This window comes from Theobroma umbraticum, unplaced genomic scaffold (genome assembly GCF_002168275.2).
Source record: "Theobroma umbraticum cultivar Fairchild unplaced genomic scaffold, ASM216827v3 scaffold_67.0, whole genome shotgun sequence".
Taxonomy (NCBI): domain Eukaryota; kingdom Viridiplantae; phylum Streptophyta; class Magnoliopsida; order Malvales; family Malvaceae; genus Theobroma; species Theobroma umbraticum.
The window spans coordinates 7,322,735-7,340,454 of NW_018397262.1; the positions used below are offsets into that span (position 1 = coordinate 7,322,735).

General features: G+C 35.6%; 5 protein-coding genes and 1 non-coding gene across 6 annotated transcripts; 4 read left to right on the plus strand and 2 right to left on the minus strand.

Annotated features, from left to right (window-relative positions):
* The first annotated feature begins 182 nt into the window (after nucleotides 1-182).
* LOC110419369 (Pollen Ole e 1 allergen and extensin family protein) lies at nucleotides 183-2,408 on the plus strand. Its single transcript, XM_021432381.2, has 2 exons — nucleotides 183-405; nucleotides 1,891-2,408. Exons 1-2 carry the CDS (start codon nucleotides 249-251, stop codon nucleotides 2,172-2,174), a joined length of 441 nt encoding a protein of 146 aa, XP_021288056.1. The 5' UTR covers nucleotides 183-248; the 3' UTR covers nucleotides 2,175-2,408.
* Nucleotides 2,409-2,949: 541 nt separating this feature from the next.
* Nucleotides 2,950-7,036, plus strand: LOC110419367 (Major facilitator superfamily protein). Its single transcript, XM_021432376.2, has 7 exons — nucleotides 2,950-3,157; nucleotides 3,897-4,024; nucleotides 4,338-4,559; nucleotides 4,909-5,370; nucleotides 5,738-5,935; nucleotides 6,039-6,176; nucleotides 6,421-7,036. The coding sequence occupies exons 1-7, from the start codon at nucleotides 3,077-3,079 to the stop codon at nucleotides 6,680-6,682; spliced, it is 1,491 nt and encodes a 496-aa protein (XP_021288051.1). The 5' UTR covers nucleotides 2,950-3,076; the 3' UTR covers nucleotides 6,683-7,036.
* TRNAM-CAU (transfer RNA methionine (anticodon CAU)) lies at nucleotides 6,924-6,995 on the minus strand. Its single transcript has one exon. It is a non-coding gene; the product is annotated as a tRNA-Met (tRNA).
* A 485-nt stretch (nucleotides 7,037-7,521) lies between the features above and the next one.
* On the plus strand, nucleotides 7,522-9,692 carry VPS22 (EAP30/Vps36 family protein). Its single transcript, XM_021432635.2, has 7 exons — nucleotides 7,522-7,707; nucleotides 7,800-7,910; nucleotides 7,997-8,132; nucleotides 8,614-8,768; nucleotides 9,090-9,197; nucleotides 9,284-9,373; nucleotides 9,461-9,692. Exons 1-7 carry the CDS (start codon nucleotides 7,657-7,659, stop codon nucleotides 9,557-9,559), a joined length of 750 nt encoding a protein of 249 aa, XP_021288310.1. The 5' UTR covers nucleotides 7,522-7,656; the 3' UTR covers nucleotides 9,560-9,692.
* A 174-nt stretch (nucleotides 9,693-9,866) lies between these two features.
* Nucleotides 9,867-11,013, minus strand: FADA (fatty acid desaturase A). The gene has a single exon (XM_021432951.1). The coding sequence runs from the start codon at nucleotides 11,011-11,013 to the stop codon at nucleotides 10,087-10,089; it is 927 nt and encodes a 308-aa protein (XP_021288626.1). The 3' UTR covers nucleotides 9,867-10,086.
* Nucleotides 11,014-13,437: 2,424 nt separating this feature from the next.
* On the plus strand, nucleotides 13,438-17,587 carry LOC110419113 (uncharacterized). Its single transcript, XM_021432006.2, has 7 exons — nucleotides 13,438-13,974; nucleotides 14,428-14,568; nucleotides 14,677-15,042; nucleotides 15,523-15,768; nucleotides 16,357-16,449; nucleotides 16,779-16,979; nucleotides 17,128-17,587. The coding sequence occupies exons 1-7, from the start codon at nucleotides 13,558-13,560 to the stop codon at nucleotides 17,341-17,343; spliced, it is 1,680 nt and encodes a 559-aa protein (XP_021287681.1). The 5' UTR covers nucleotides 13,438-13,557; the 3' UTR covers nucleotides 17,344-17,587.
* Nucleotides 17,588-17,720: the final 133 nt, after the last annotated feature.

The following is a 17,720-nucleotide window of genomic DNA, read 5'->3' on the forward strand; positions in this document are numbered from 1 at the left end:
ATAGAAATTGACTGATTTGTCCTCGAGATATAATGAAAACTACGATTAGCCATTACTTTCTTGAGAGAGTGGTCTAGGCCTTAGTTGAGAAGTCAGAGCTAGGGGGACCCACCAAATCCCCCCAAATGCTAAAACTTGACTTGCACAATCGACTACCTATAAATACATAAGTGTCCTGTTCGAAATGACCGTGTGGTCCTGTTTCTGATATAACACTTTTGGTAGCTCCACTGAAAAAACAAATCTCCATGGGATCAAAGAACAGGAGTCTGGTTCTGGGTTTGTTTGTCTTTGCTGTGTTCTTACTCTCAGGTGTCAAATCCTGGACTGGTGAGATTCATGGTAGAGTTGTCTGTGATGTTTGTGCGGATTCTTCAATTGGACCTGAAGATCATGTTTTAGAAGGTTCCTCTCTCTATCTCCATTTCTCTTCTTTTATTTATAATTCATGATTATGGTTGTTTGATTGGTAAAGTTATGTTTTTTAGCTGGAATTTGAAGTGGGTTTTGTGTTGGAATTGTGATTCGTTCATGTGTCGGTGGGTTTATAGTTTCTGGGTACTGATAAAAGTTGTGCCTTTTTTTTGTTTAATTAGTGGTTATATGCTGATGAACTTGAAATGGTTTTAGCTGAATCTGGATTAAATCAGGCGATGGTTGGTCCTGTTGATCTTGTTTGTGAAACTGAATTTGATTAATTCAATTTATGCTTAAATTGAAAGAAGAAAACAAAAAAAAAAAATTGTTGCCTTTTGATGTTGTGATTAGGTCTGCATTTTGCAGTTTGTCTGTTTGAGTGATTTACCTGTGATTTGCTTTACTTTGTGTAAAATGCTTCTACGATTCATGCTTGCTTGTTTGTTTTACCTGTGGCTAATTAGGTTGCATACAGTTATTCTAGTGTTAGAAGGGGTTCTCTGAGCTGACTGCTGTAGTCAATCCTTTTTATGTAGGCTGCATCCTCAGAAAACTTTGTGTAAACAATTCCGTTATGGCTTGATTGTTGACATGCTCATAGTCTGTGGTTTTGTTTTCTTTCTTCTATATCTGTGATGGCTTCCATGTTAGCTTTCTTGACCTGATTTCACTTTTTGTTCTTGCTTGGTTGTTTAAATTACGCAAATTGTGAAAGACAGTTCTAGGATTCCGATGTCATAAAGATATAACAAATTCACCAACTCACCACCACCATGCTTGTTGAGATGAAGTTATCTATTTCCATCAGTATAATGATCATAACTAAGCTTCGTTTTGTCCCTTTGTTTTTTTGCTTACTTGGTGAGGCAAGTGGATTATCAATAAAGGAATGGATACTTGCTGAAACTTTCTTATCGATGGTAAAGGTGTTGTATTTTAAATGTAAATCCTCTTTCATTTCCACTTGTCAAATGGAAGCTGTTTGCAATCAATATAACTGTTCCCGGAGTTGAAGGTGAAACTTTTGTGATTGTGGAATGAGTTATCAATGCTGCATGTGTAGATGAGAGCAAACTTTGTAATTTTTGAAGAGTAGCTGATGAACTTTGATCTTCCTCTTTTCCCATGATAACACTGGAATGGAATCTTTTTCCAGTTGCATTCCATATGAGTCTTTCTCCCCCTGTTTTGTCTGTCTTAAGGAGGAGGCAATGCACTCACACTTTACCTGTTTAATTGCCATTGTTGGTGATTGCTGATAACTCCATCTTTGTTTGGAGTCATTTTCATCCTTCAACTTGTACCATGCTTTGATGCTTTGAAGGACGAAATAAGATTCATGTATCTAGGTGATTTCCTGAACACTTGAATCATATAAAGTTGGGGTCTTTTTGTGGAAATCTTAACTAATATTTCAAACATATATTTGATCAGTGTATCTTATGGTCATGTACAATGAATGTTTTGGTGCAGGCGCTGAGGTTGCTGTTCTTTGCATTACAAAATCTGGGGAAGTAGTAAACTATCAAGCTTTCACAAATACAAAGGGGATCTACACTGTGGCTGAAACAATGCCCGAGAGTGACCGTTGGGATGCATGCTTAGCACGACCCATCAGTAGTTTCCACGATCACTGCAACCATCTTGGGGAGGGCAGCACCGGAGTCAAGTTCACCTACAATCGTCCGTCAGGTCATTTTCACACTGTCAGACCTTTCGTTTATCAACCTGCCAGCGCTCCAATCTACTGCATGTAATATGCTAGTCAATGCGTATACTTTAGTTGCAATCGAGGATGTCTTATACGGAATCAAACGAAACGAATCCTATTTAATGTTGTATTTTATATGTGCTTCTCAATACTCAAATGTGCTTGTTTCTGATATTCACCTTGTTCCATCTTGTGGCCCACCTGTGAAAAACAAAGAATTGCAAGTACCCTTGCTGTAAGGTGGTAAGAGCCATGTCTGTTCACGTGTTCTTTCTCTTCATCTAAGTTCTATTTGATCTTCTGCTTGGTCAATGACGGATCTAACGATTTTCAATCAAATCCTTTCGATGTTGTTGCTTTGATACTCGTGAAAATCTTAAATTCATTAAATTTTACGTTACACGTAAGATTGTAGAATACGTGAAAATTTAAAACTTATTGAATTCTGAAGTACACAACAGCGAGAATCAATTATCATTCAACTGTTAAAAATTTAAGACTTTTCTTGAAAACCCTTTGTTGTAAAAGATAATTTCGCTTTATCCATAAAGAAGAAAATTAAAAGTTGCGTTGGTGGGCGAACAGAGATTGTTTCACCCAAACAAAAGTCAAAGTCAAACCGCGTAGCCATGGATGTGGCCTGGGAGTTTGGCGGGACCAGATAGCTTGCGTGGCGAGACCTGGTAGGACCATATACGTGTTCACGGCTTCATTCCAAATGGGACAAAACTATCCCCCTGCAACTACGTTGTCAGCCGCCAACGAATCATGGGTATATAAGTCATATCAACATTAACTGCAAATAAACCGTTGGAAAGAAAGAGAGAAGACGAGACAATGAAAAGAAAAGAATTCTGGTGATCCAGAGACAAAACAGAGGGAGGGAGAGAAACTCAAAGTTTTTCTCTTTTTTATTTTTATTTTTATTTTTGACTTAGTTTTTAAAAGATGATAACATGGATAAAGCAGCTCAAAATGGCATTTGGGGTGGCCTTTTTATGGCTTGTTTGTTTGATTTACTTCACCCAGGTACCCCCATTTTTTCTTCTTCTTTTTTCTCAGTTTTGATTCATGGGATGCATAAAGATATGAAATTTCATTGCTTTGGGTTTCTTGATATCTGGGTTTCTGTTGGTTTCTTGTTGGGTTTTACTAAGAATAATTTGTTGATTGTAGAATATTGGATTTGGAAGCCAAAGCAACTTGTAAATGACAAGTATTTTAGTTAATCTTTCGTTAAAACAAAGAAAGGCTCCTTTAGGTATTTGAAAGATTTTTTTTTTCTGAAACGTTCCAACATGTTTAATGATGGAACATAGACCTCCATGATGTTGACGTTTGATTAATGTTGAGAAATGTTGATGAATGAGATCTTTGTCAAGTATCATACTGCATCATTGGAAAGCTTTTGCTGTTCTATGGGTTTCATATATAAAGTTGGGTTGATAAGTCTAAATGGCTTTTAGTTAAGTAGAAACATCACCATTTTCACCTGCGTTGATTCCCCTATGACTTTGCTAATATGAATCTTTCGTGTGATTTTGAGTTAAGATCCCCAACAATATCTTCTGCATAAGCTTTTATAGTGAAACAAGGTAATATTGTTGTTCCGAGTTTGTAATAATTCCTTTCTCTATGTTCTTGTAATTCTTATATCTGGAACCTGTTTCTATGAAGCTGAACCAATCTTCCCGATGTGTTTGTTTTTGCCGCTTTATACCATGCTTCAAGTTTGGATCTGAATTACCTTATTGATATGTGAATACAGGGTTTCAGATCATTTGTATGGACAGCAGTTTCCTACCAGCTAAAGGATAGGCTTAAGTTGTCACCCTCAGCCTCCCAATTTGTGTTTTCAATAGCATTTTTCCCATGGAGCATAAAGCCTATATATGGGTATGCATCATTCTTGTGCTTATTGGTCATGGTGTCATGCATAAAGCATATAAATGAATCTTTTAGTAATGATAATATAGGAATGGAAATAGAATCTCTTCAGGCGAAATGTCTTATGACACATGAAAGGTAATGGCCCTGGTATATGCCATACAAGGGTGTAATTTGTTATGTAATCCAATCCATACAAGAGCCTTAATAGAACATGATGAAAACTATCTTACTGAAGAATATAAGCTGAAAATAAACTGCCCTTTTAGCATTATACTATCTCTTGATTATTTGTTGGAACCTTACTTGTTTCCTCATGCAGGATTTTGTCTGACTGCATTCCCATTAAAGGGAAAAAAAGGATTCCATACTTGGTTATTGCAACTGTGATGTCTCTTGTGCCATGGCTTATTCTGGGTGAAAATGCAACCTCAAGGAGTTCCATGTGGCACCTGACAATCTTATTAACTGTGCAAAACCTTGGTTCTGCAATGGCGGATGTTGTGGTTGATGCAATGATTGCGGAGGCTGTAAGATGTGAGAAGTATGTTCATGTCTTAAAATTACTTTGAATTTCTGTGTGATAAAACTTGATAACCACTCAATAAGCTTATTTGGCATATGACCACATTGGCATGCAAACTAGTTGGTTGCTTTACCTTATTGTATAGCATCAAAATGGTTGGGCAAATGTAAGAATTCCCTTATTAAAATTTGGGGTGGTGGAATATTTTTATGTTTCTTTCATGATGATGATGTTGCATCATCTACTCTGTGTATTACTTCTTTCTGCAGCGTGCTGCCCTTTTACGTTTTCTGCAACCAATTGTTTTGTGGTTTTCTACATATTGTGAAGAACAAAAGACTTACAAGGTTGAACAAATTTTTATCAGGGCCTTATTTGCTGGAGACCTTCAGTCAATATCATGGTTAGCAATGGCTTTTGGTGGAATATGTGGCAGTTTGTTAGGAGGATATGCACTAACCAACTTAGAGATTGATATTATTTTTCTTCTTTTCTCTGTACTTCCAGCCATACAGTTATTTTCGTGTGGTTTGGTTGAAGAGAATTCTATGGACAGTGAAGTTTTCTCTGAGTTCTCTAACTCAAGTGATTCCCATCTTTTGAATGGGAAGACTAACAATTTGGATGAAGATAGTTCTTTGGAAAAGAAATCCAATGTTACTGTCAGAAGAAGAAAGAAGAACCAAAAGAAAAGCACAAAGACAAAATTTATGCCTGGAAAAGGCAAGAGTCCTGGGAAGGGCAAGTCCCTGGCAATACAGTGGTTCCAGTCCCTGAAAGATGCTACTTACAGTTTGTGCCATGCTTTTAAACAGCCAATCATTTTGAGGTAAATATTAATTAACTTTCTGGTACTGAGAGTTAAATGTAGTGTCAGTTTAAGCTTATTGAATGCTTTGCGTATCCAAGGTAACTACTTGAGATGTTCATCACTGAAATAGATAATGACACATCGTCTAGAATAGACTGCACTGATGTTGGTCCACATATATGTTGGATGCAGCACTTTGTCTATAGATGCAGATTCAAAACAGCATTTAAAGATGCCTATCCAGCATTGAATATTGGGAGCTTGTTCTTTAGTGTTAACCTAGTTGGCACGGTAGTTTGATATTGTTGCTGATCTCTATTTTACAGATCACTTTGTCATTCTAATCATGTCTTCTTTTTATTTAATTTGCCCCTGGGAACTCCAGACCAATGGCATGGTTTTTCTTAGCACACGTCACTGTTCCAAACCTTTCAACTGTCATGTTCTACTACCAGACCGAGTTCTTGAAGTTGGAAGCATCCTTTTTGGGGACTGCTCGCGTTATTGGATGGTTAGGCCTCATGATAGGGACATTTACTTATAATCAGTACTTGAAGAAAATGAAGTTACGAAGAATTCTCATGTAAGTGGTTAGTAGTTAAGCTCAAAATTCATTTGACAATAATTTTTTTTTCTTGAAACCAATGCAATCATATTGCTTTTCATATTCTACAAATATAATACAGGTTGGCTCATGTTGGTTTGGCTTTCTTGAATCTCTTCGATATTGTTTTGGTGTCTCGAACTAATGTTGCCTTTGGAGTGTCAGACAAGACCATGGTGCTGTATGGATCTGCTCTCTCTGATGCCATCAACCAACTCAAGTATGTTTAACTTTTTCTTTTGATAATTCATCAACTTAATATGAGAATGCTAAACAAGAAATTCTTCATCAAGTGCCAACGACACTTGCCTTTTTCTTTCTTATGTGTGCTTGTTGGAGATTTGACATTCTCTTCTCCACCAACATTCCAAACATTCATAGATTTGCTGGACACCAGGCACGCTTGAATGACCACAACAATGAATCTCACTTCATGCTCTTCCTCTCACTCCATGTGATTGTAGGTTCATGCCATTCTTGATCTTGTCTGGACAGCTATGCCCACCAGGAATCGAGGGAACACTATTTGCTCTCTTTATGTCAATAAACAACTTCGGGTCCACCGTAGGATCATTCGTAGGTGCTGGATTAGCATCAATCTTGAACATCTCTTCAGGATCTTTCGACAATCTTGTTCTGGGCATCGCTATTCAACTCTTGTGCACTTTCATTCCAATTATGCTGCTGTTTCTGATACCCAAGGAAGCTACAGGGACAGCATCATAACCAACCATCGAATTTTCAAACAGACAACTGAATCACTAGCAGCTGAAGATGACTAGATAATATCCTGAGACCATTTTAGACCCTTTCAATCGAATTTGTTACCTGCTGAAATGCAGTTAGAGACAGATAATCTACGTTGCGATATGTACAAAAGATATTCATTGTATAAACAGTTTTGGTTGATTGAGTGTACACAACTTGAGTGAAAAAAGGGTTTGAGTGGGTGAGAAGCTTGCTGTCATATCAGAGCCAGGTTTCGATCCTGGGACCTGTGGGTTATGGGCCCACCACGCTTCCGCTGCGCCACTCTGATCTGTTATCCTTTTTATTGAATGTCTTTTATTTGAGGAAAAAGTTTTTATCTTTGATTTGACTACTCAACCTACAACTCAAGGACAATAATTGGTATTTTTTTTAATTAAATAACCACTAGTATATAAAACTGATTATATGAGATTTAAATATCTTACATTAGAATTTAGAATGAATATAAATAATAATTTTATTATTCATTTCGAATTCAAGTAGGGAACAAATATCATGCTTTAAATACTTAATATTTAAATCCATTTATAAATAAATATGTATAAAATATTGTATGCGAAAGGGATTGAGCCTTAATTAATAGTCTTAGCAGTTTAATCAAATTATATAAAAAGAAATTATATTTAATTTTTTACTTAATTATATATATATATAAGTACTTAAAAGGATTTGAGTATTTAACGACCAATTTTAAGATATTAAATATTGATTTAAATTGTATTTTTTAAATTTTATTCGACTAATTATAAATTAATAAAGTACGAATTCGGGTAGCTAAACCCGTCAGTATCCCTACTTAGTCTGCTCTTCCCCGTCCTTTTACCCTCTCTCTCTCTCTCTCTCTCTCTCTCTCTCTCCTCTGCAACAAAAAGCTAGAAAGAGGAAGATATCGAATCAATTTTTTTTTTTTTTAAAAAAGAAAAAGGAAAATGAGAAGAAGACCTGGAATTGGAGGCTTACAGACAGCTGCAGCCGCTAGGGTTTGTTAATCTTAATTACAATTATCCAAATTAATCTCAATTCAGCCTACAAATTCTACCTCTATTTATTTATTTAATTTTTGAATTTTCAGGATCAATATCGATTACTGGGAGAAAATGTAGCCAAGTTAAGAACCGATCTTATGAAAGAACAACTCGCTACCTTTCGTTCTCAGCTCGAAGAATTCGCTCGAAAACACAAGGTCAAAAATTTTTTCCCCCCTTTTTGTTCTCACTATTTTAAAGAAATTTTGAAGTTTTTTGACTTTTTTTGGGTGGTGATTGGCAGAATGATATTCGTAAAAATCCAGCTTTTAGGTCACAATTTCACGAGATGTGTGCTAAAGTGGGAGTGGATCCTTTGGCTTCAAATAAGGGATTCTGGGCTGAGCTTTTAGGGATTGGTGATTTCTATTATGAACTTGGTTGGTATCCTAAATCATCCCTTTTCCCAAAAAAAAGAAGCTTTTTCTTTTGTTTGCAAGTTTTCTAATTCTTTTTGTAGCTTAAATTGATTGTATTTCTATCTGTTTAGGGTAAAGTTATGCGCTTTATGGCTGTTTTTTCAATATTAATTAAGGTTCTGATTTGTTTATCTCTCTTTCATTTTTGAGCATTTTCTTTTGATGCATGTTTCTTAAGTTGTTAGCTGTTTTATTGTTTTGCTTTATAGCATTATGAACTGTAACTATGACAGCATTGGATCATTTTTGGTACAAAGTTGTATGATTGTGAAATTTTATTTCTGGATATGAATCCGTAAACTTCTCTGCTTTCAAGCATGATGCATATGTTCATGGCTTCTGAAGTCTTATTATCCATTTGGAAGTTTTAAGTTTTCTCCTTAGCTTGAAAAGGTGTTTGTGTAGAGTGCTTATAATGAGGTTTTGGTACTTGGCTAGACAGGGGTGCAAATTGTTGAGATTTGCTTGTCAACTAGGCCTCTTAATGGAGGTTTGATCGACCTGCAGGAACTTTGCAAATTGCTTCGTCAGAAACGAAAACATGATCGTGAAGCTGTATCTGAGGATGACTGTTTACGTGCTATAAGTAAGCTGAAGGTATTGTAGTAAAGTTATTTCCTATGTAATTCGTATTGATACTGAATTAGTTTGCCAGCTTGGCTACATTTCCCTTTTCCCTTTTTTAACCCCTCAGGATGAGCGAGTGGAATGTGCGTGAGCAGGCTGATTGGTTTTCCTTTGACCTTTGTTTTGAGTAATATTATATCTTGAGGATATGTTGAATTGTTTGTGATGTTATTGTTTCTTGCTAGAATTGAATTCTGACTTAGTATTGCATGGTTTAAAAAACGGAGTTTTCTTATAAATTTTTATGCTGCCAATTTAACGGATCATACATGTACTAATTGTATCTTCCAGACATTGGGTAGTGGATTTGAGGTGATTTCTGCTGGAAAGAAAAAGCTTGTTCGATCTGTTCCAACTGAGTTGAAGAAAGACCATAACGAAATTCTGGAGCTGGCACAGGTTTGTCATATTTCTGTTTGTATGCTGCAACAAGTAACCAATGTAAGTAATTGCTTAATTGATATTCTACTTGTTTTCTCTCTTAGGCTCAAGGGTATGTGACGGTTGATGAGGTAGAGAGACGGCTTTCCTGGACACATGGACGTGCTATTGATGCCCTTGATACTTTATTAGATGTAAGCTCTTGCAACATCTGGCAGGTTTATCATCTCTTTGTTATTTTGGATTCATGTATTTCACAAAATCCCTGTTGGTCAATGCAGGAAGGTCTTGCGATGATTGATGATGGCCATAGTGATGGCAAACGCCGATATTGGTTCCCCTGTGTATCCTCCATCTCCTCGTTTGGAGCTGATAGTTAACATCAGTGTATTCTGCCTCTTTTTCTCGCTGTTTTTCTTTTCCCAAATTCAAGTGTTGTGAACCTGCAAACGATGTATGTGAACTCACAAAGATAATGAGAAAGGAGGCTTTCGTTTGTTTCTCCTCTATTTTTCGTGTTTTCTTAAACCTCTTAAAACCAAAGCAAACCTCACCACCATCAGTAACATTAAGGATGAACTCTTGCTATGTTGAATAGGAAATGGAAGAAGGGATTACCCATTGAAACGATTATCTGTTATGAAACTAATATTAAGAATAGGCAGATTCATTAAGAGATGATAATACCAACATGATTATGTATACAAACATAACAATAAATCTCTAAATGTTTTAATTTCTAGTAAAAATTGATAAATGGTACCTCTTTCTGATAACAATGCAATGCTGCTTGTGGCAGACGCTCATGATTATATATGCACCCCAGAGCCAGTTGTCCACATAAACAAATCACTTCAAATATTGAATGTTTGCTTTTGCTTCTTATTACAAGAGGGGGGAAAATGTTTCAATGAACTGTAACTTGAGGTTGAGTTTCATCAGTTTCTTCAGTCCATTCAGCACCAGGCTCACTCCAAGACCTGGGTCTCACCCCGAGCTTGAAAAATATAACCATCTCCAATGCCTCGAACACCTTGTTCTTGTCCAAAAATTCATTGCAAACTCCACTCACTATGCAGTAGTTACTGTTATATGGTGGCTTATGGTGTGCAGAATGTTGCGACCGGGAGACAAGCACACCAGCATCTTGTAGCGCGACCACCAATGGAGGGAGCTTGCTCTTGGTGCCGTGGGACCAAGCATGGAATTGTTGGCTAAACATAATGCAACCGGCACAGATACTAACAAAGCCTTGAGCCACAGGGTCGTTGCAGAGAATGTCTATTGGAAGCACAGTGATAGTTACGTTACGAGCCAGTGCATATAAATTGTTAGCAAACTGGCGCCTGGTGATAATCCAGGGCCATCTGTGGTGACCCTGGAATCCTTCGATTTGTGAACCGAAAACTGGAGTCGATGCATCACCATAATTGTCGACACCCCAATGGTACACCCCGGACAAAAGATCAGCTACAATGTACCCGACATAACCAGCTAGCATAGGCTCGAGCCACACATGAGAATCAGCTGCACCCATCATGGCCTTGGCTAGTGAAATGACCAATGTGGTGCACCCACTAGCCACCCACCCCCTGTGAGGCCACGTTGATTCCAAACTTGGTTCATTAGGCAAGGGAGTGCCAGTACTAGGAATGGTTGTGACCGGGTCCGGTGTAGTCACGAGCCTTGGCTCGATGACTAGCTGATTCTGGCTGGACCTAGGCTTGGTTGTGGTAGCTGAACATGTCAAACGTGCAATACGGCACGGCCGCGGGCACGTGGGACCGTCGGTTAGAGACCTTAAAGGGTATTTGTGTTGAGGCAAGATAGACATTGAAGGGAAAGGTTTAGTGAAAGGAAAGAGAGGGCAATATTTGTAGAGGCTGAGAACATATGAAATAGTGGCTATTGGCAAAAGGCGTTGGGGTGGTGGAGACTCTGCCATAGAGCCAATGTTGTGGTGTGGATTAAGGGTGCGTGGGGTCGTGGAAATCGCTAATGTGTCTTGATGTAAACTTGTGCTCACCATTTTGTTCCAAGTGCTTGTCCTTTGGAAGTGAATTTCAGTCACACAAATCTGTTAGAAATTTGGGTTCAAACCAAAGAATCGGACCATCCATTTCAACTCTTGTATACAGCGATTTACTTGAAACATTTTTCTAAAACAAAAGTAAATTGTACATCTAAATAATCTATCAAATTATAACCAGTCATTCTCAAATGTAACATTTTTAAAATTTATAATATATATGATTATTTTTAATTTAACGAATTACATAATAAAATGTTCTATTTAAATTTTATTATAAATAATTTGTAATCTTGAGCCATGAAAAGGGGGTAAGAGGACAAAAACATCTGACGACAAACCAAAATTGGGTTTTGGTTTAGGTTTGATTCATGGGCTAGGATAAAGATGCAATGTCTGAGGTTGTGATTCAACAATGATTGGTCCTTTTTCTTTTTGTCTACATGTGAAACTTCACTTGAAGCTTCCGAGTAGGGCAAAGAATGCAAAGCAAATGATAGCGGCAGCAAAAGAATATTCATGTCCTCAAGCATCTAACATGCAATGGGATGCCAACTTCACAAGGAAAAGATATTGAAAACCATATATATAAATATATAATATTTACGTGTACATTAATATGTGACAATAACGTGACATTTTAAATATCATTAATTTTTTTAATTAAGATATTTTACGTATTAATTTTTGTCAACAAATCATATATTATAAAATATTTTGATTTTAGACTAAAAACGGAGAAAAGTGTGACCAATATGAGTTAAGTGTTGACTATAGTTATTACATTATTAAGCATGACCTTAGTAGTTCCTTGCAAGGATCTTCTTCCTCATAAAGTTTCTCTGTCATTTGTCAATTCTTTATTTATTTTGTAAGCTTATAAATGGGAAACAGATAACTGTTGCAATGATAAATTGGTATCCCCACCTTGAAATGTAAGTCAAAAAACCAGAAGCTTCCTCTTGCTTTCATGGTGTTCCACAAAAATTTCAAATCATCTGTCTCTAAGTGTTTAACTCATATATATATATATATATATTATTTAATTTTTTATATTCAAAAGCATTGAAAATTTATAAATATAATTTTTTTTTCAAATTTTAATATAAAATACATTAAAAGTTAAAATTTTCGTGAAAGTTAAAGACAGATAAACATTTTAAGGATTAGAAAAAGTAAATTTTAATTTTAAATTTTTAAATAAAAACGGGTATTTATATTTTTGGAATTTCATTAACTTCTTACATATTGTTTTTTGCATGTATAAGCAAATTATTTTTTGAGTAAATAAATGAGTAAATACAAGCCCATCCCTGGCCCACAGTTTTGTTTACTTGGTGGGAAATGGCCCACAAACAAATTGAAGAGGCAGCCCTTTTCTTTTGGGTACATTGTCGCCCACATCATTTTTCCGATTTTCAAGATTCTTCTTTTATATATTGAAAATACTTTTCATAATTTTTTATAAATATTAATAATATATAAAATAAATCTATTGTTAACATTAGTATATAAAAAAATATGAAAAGTATTTTAAAATAACTTGAAAACTAAGTATATAAAGTATAAATTTTGAGTGAATTAAAGCCTCATGTCTTTGATTGTTGGTAAATTATTGGTAATTAAATAATTTTGGGTTTCTTATAACCATAATCAAGTATAAATTTTTCCTTTATTATGTATCCAATTAATTTTGGATTTTTTTTAAAAAATAATAAATAACTTTGTTTTATTCATTGAAAGTTTTTTTTAACAAAATTAGTACATAAATTATCTTAAAATGATATGATACTTAAAAATTTTTAAAAAATTTAATTTAATTCTTATTTTTATTATGTTTAATTAAAATTTTATAATTTATTTTAAATTAAATAAATTTTTATGATTAATATTTAATTAATTATTGATCAAAATTATATTTATAATTTTATGTTACATAATATTAATATAATATATTGATGTATCAAAGTGATAGTAACATGACATATTAATATAACATAATAATGAATTTATGTGATAGTTTCATCTTTCATGATAATCACATAGATATAAATAAAAAAAAATTATGATAGTAATTATAACTTGATTATAACAAGAAAACAAATAATTATTTAAAATTTTATTTTAAAAAAATTATCAATTATGAACAAATAAAATAATTTTATATTTACAATAAAAATCCAAACATAAAAGGACCCATTTCTCTTGTCTTTTTAGCCCCAAGTTTGAAGAGAAAACAAAAGGAAAAAGAAAGCAAGAGAAATACCAATCCATCATCCATCCAAAACTAATTATTTTTATAAAAGTAATTAAAAAAAACACAAAAAAACAAAACAGGAAAAGGATCTTATGTTTGGTTTTTCTTTTCAGTTGTGTCATAAAGAGGAACGAAAAAGAAAGGAAACTAAAAGAAGAGAGGATTTATTTTATTTTCATTACTCGATCATGGCTTCTTCCTCTTCTTCTTCTTCTTCTTTTGTTCGGTGTTTCCTTCTACTCCTCTTCTTCTTCTTCTCGGTTGTGCAAGCTGCGAAAGTACCATTTCACCCTCGAGATGTGCTACCTTTATTGCCCAGACAAGTTTCGTGGCCGATCCTCAACTCTCTTAGCAGCGCCGTTGACCTTTTACCGGCCTTTGTCGGCTCTGTTTCGTCCCAAAACCGCGCCGTAGAATGGAAAGGTGCGTGCTTTTATAAGAACACGGCGTGGATGGAGTTCCATAACAAGAGTGGCAGTCAGTTTGGTGGTGGAACTCTCCATATAAAGGTAACATCTTTGGCTTCTTTTTTTGGTTTGGTTTTGGTATTTAAGTTTTTCTTCTTGATGTCTTGGAATCTGGGTATCACTTGGTTTGATTTGAAAGTGCTGAAATTTTGAGTTTTTCTTTGCGGTTGTTGGAGTGTTATGGTTTCGAGGATTGCTAATTTCAGCTGAAAGTGCTTAAATTTTGGATTTTTTTATTTAATTTAGTTTTGATGGACTGATAGAGGAAGGAAAATGCATGTTTTCCTTATGTTATGGTCATATATGCACATCATTATGATTTATAGTATTTTGGTAAAGTTAGACGATATTTCTTGATAGATTTTTGAAATATAGGATGTTTGCATAACTCAAGCCCAAAATTATGCAGAGTGTTTGCTTATGGGGTGATGGTAGAATTAGTTAGAGTTCTCAGGGACAGAATCATGTGAAAATGATATCTATGTGCTTATCCAGGTTAGCAAAGCCCATAGTTGGACGTGTATGGATCTTTATGTCTTTGCAACCCCATACCGCGTAACTTGGGATTATTATTTTTTGTCTCGGGAGCATACACTTGAAATCAAGGAGTGGGAGGATCGAGCTGAGTATGAATATGTAAGTTGCCATTCTCTGTTAGTTTGACTTACAACAAGTAATAGCTTGTTTCGGTCATGCATCTTTGCAGCATACTCATACATCATTTTTACCTAACATTTAAATTAGGTGAAAAACAAGGGGATTTCGATTTTCCTCATGCAAGCGGGGATGCTTGGAACACTTGAAGCTCTGTGGGATGTCTTCCCCTTATTTACAAATACTGGATGGGGTGAGAACTCCAATATTGGGTTTCTCGAGAAACACATGGGGGCTTCTTTTGAAGCACGACCTCAGCCCTGGGTCACAAACAGCAGTGTTAATGATATACACTCAGGAGATTTCCTTGCAATATCAAAAATTCGGGGGCGATGGGGTGGTTTTGAGACTCTTGAGAAGTGGGTTAGTGGAGCTTATGCTGGTCATACCGCTGTTTGCTTAAAAGATTCTGAGGGGAATCTATGGGTTGCTGAATCAGGACATGAAAATGAGAAGGTAATAGAGTAAAACCCTTTAGTTTACTTTTACCAAATTTAATCCCTAAATGTTATCTCTCTCCCCCTTTATCTTGATAAACAAATATACTTTTGCTGCTGTTGTTTTTTCTGTTGTACTTCAGGTTAATACAATTGATATTTGCCTAATAAGTTAAACTAGCACTAGATAAACACCAAAATTCATTTCCTTGATTATCTGACTTTTTTTTCCCTTCATATGTGTTTAAAAAAATTGAAGAACTTAGAAATTGAATAAAATTGTAGAAAACACATTGTTGTATCCAACATGCTATGCTTTATGTTCATGTATATGGATTTTTATTTGGTGTTGCTACACTTGAAATAATTTTAATTTTGCAGTCGAATCTTTTCGTCCTTTAGTTATTGTGTCCGATCTCAGGTATAACTATGATTGGAATTATCCTATAGGCACTTGTTAATGATGCTCGGTTATTATTTGATCTGTTCTGGGTTGTAGGGAGAAGATATCATTGCAATTATGCCATGGGATGAATGGTGGGATTTTGAGCTGAACAACGATGATTCTAATCCCCATATTGCATTACTTCCATTGCATCCTGATGTCCGCGCCAGATTTAATGAGACTGCTGCATGGGAGTATGCACAAAGCATGGCAGGCCAACCATATGGGTATCATAACATGATATTTAGCTGGATAGACACTATAGATGGGAATTATCCTCCTCCATTGGATGCTCATCTGGTATTTGATATTTATTTTCATATACAAAATTCTAAGGTTTTAGTGTATGCTGCAAAGTTTCTGCCTCTTTACCTTCTTCTTTCTTTATTTCTCTCCTGCTCCATTTTGTTGTTATTGTAATTATTCCTGCAGCATTTGATTTGGTGAGCATTTGTGAAACTATGTTCTAGTAGATATTTTGTTGATCTGTTTCTTCCTCTTTTTATTTTCTTCTTCTTTCCTTTTGCCGTAGGAACCATGCAACTCTGGTTAAATTTTTGGAGTGATATGGAATTAAAACTTGATCATTTGTATGTCTTATATTATTCAATAGTAAAATATTTTGCAATAGGTGTGAATGAGCTTATCTAGACCAGAATGCTGCATTATATCATTTTTAGCACAAGAAATAAAGCTGCAAAGAAGGGAGGTAGAAAAGCACACGAAGATAGGGCGATTAGCAAATCCTAATCTGTTCCTTGTATTAATTGCTAATTGCATAAACAAGGTTGTTAATGCATATAATTCTTCTGCCCTCTCTGTTGCTGCCTCTCTTTTTGGAAAATCTTCAGTCTGCAGGATCTAAACATATGCCTTCTGATCATACAGGTAGCCTCTGTTATGACAGTTTGGAACAAAATACAGCCCGAATATGCTGCTAATATGTGGAACGAGGCCTTGAACAAGCGACTTGGGACTGAGGTAAGGTATATGGTTAATTTGTATGGTAGAAATTGAGTTGGTGGTTTGTTTACACATCAAAGATGATCTGAATTGTTTGAGATATATGTCTTGAAGATAACTTGCAACTTGCTTGATTACATGCATGTCAGTTGGTAATTCTGAGAGCTTCTTAATGATTCGATAGGTGTCACTTGGCCTAGATGCCTTCAAAGACTGATAAGAATATGTATCTCTTTGGTCCTTAAAAGTATTGAATCTATCGGCTATTTTTTGTTTTCTTAGTCAGAAGTTAAAATCAATGTGACACATTATCCTTTGTTTCTCTAACTATTGTGTGTTTACGGCAGGGCCTTGATCTTTCTGATATATTGGTGGAAGTGGAAAAGCGTGGGTCATCTTTTGATGCACTGCTGACCATTCCTGAACAGGATGAATGGATATATAGTGATGGGAAGTCAGCATCATGCATTGCTTTTGTCCTTGAAATGTACAAGGCAGCAGGTCTTTTTGATCCAATTGCTGACTCTATTCAAGTCACTGAGTTCACGGTGAGCTTATTTTTGAGTAAAGTCTTTTATGTTTAGGGTGATGGGATCTCCCTTTCAAAATACTCCTTCAATTTATTTGCACAACAAGCTCCTCTGAGTAGTTTATGATGCAAGCTCTTGTTGATTCAAATTAATACTGAAAACACAGATCAAGGATGCTTACACTCTAAGGTTTTTCGAGAATAATTCCAGCCGGCTGCCGAAGTGGTGCAATGACGCAGATGATGTAAAACTTCCTTATTGTCAGATTCTAGGGAAGTACCGAATGGAACTACCTGGATTTAATTCCATTGATCCATACCCCCATATGAATGAACGGTGTCCTTCCATGCCTCCAAAGTACTTCAGGCCACAAAACTGCTAAACAGCTTCGATTCTCCCATTTGTCATTATGCCAATGCCAACCACTACTATTAGCACATCTATTGTTTGAGCCAATTCTATGCAAGATGCCACTAGAAATTGTGTTTCAACATCAGTTGTAAATATGGTGATCAGACTAGGATTGGAAGATGTCAGGTATTGAATTGTTGTACACGACAAGAAAATAGAACATTTGTACGGACAGAATCACGAAAGCCATTCTTTTAGTCAAAATTAGTTTTATATGTGGAGCTGTAATGTTCTAATTTTTGCTTGGTATGATTCACAGCTAACATAATTTGTTGGGAAACATTTAGGCCGTCTTGAGAGTTAAATTTGGAACATTTAGTTCTTCGGCTAGAAAAACCCTAGTCTGGG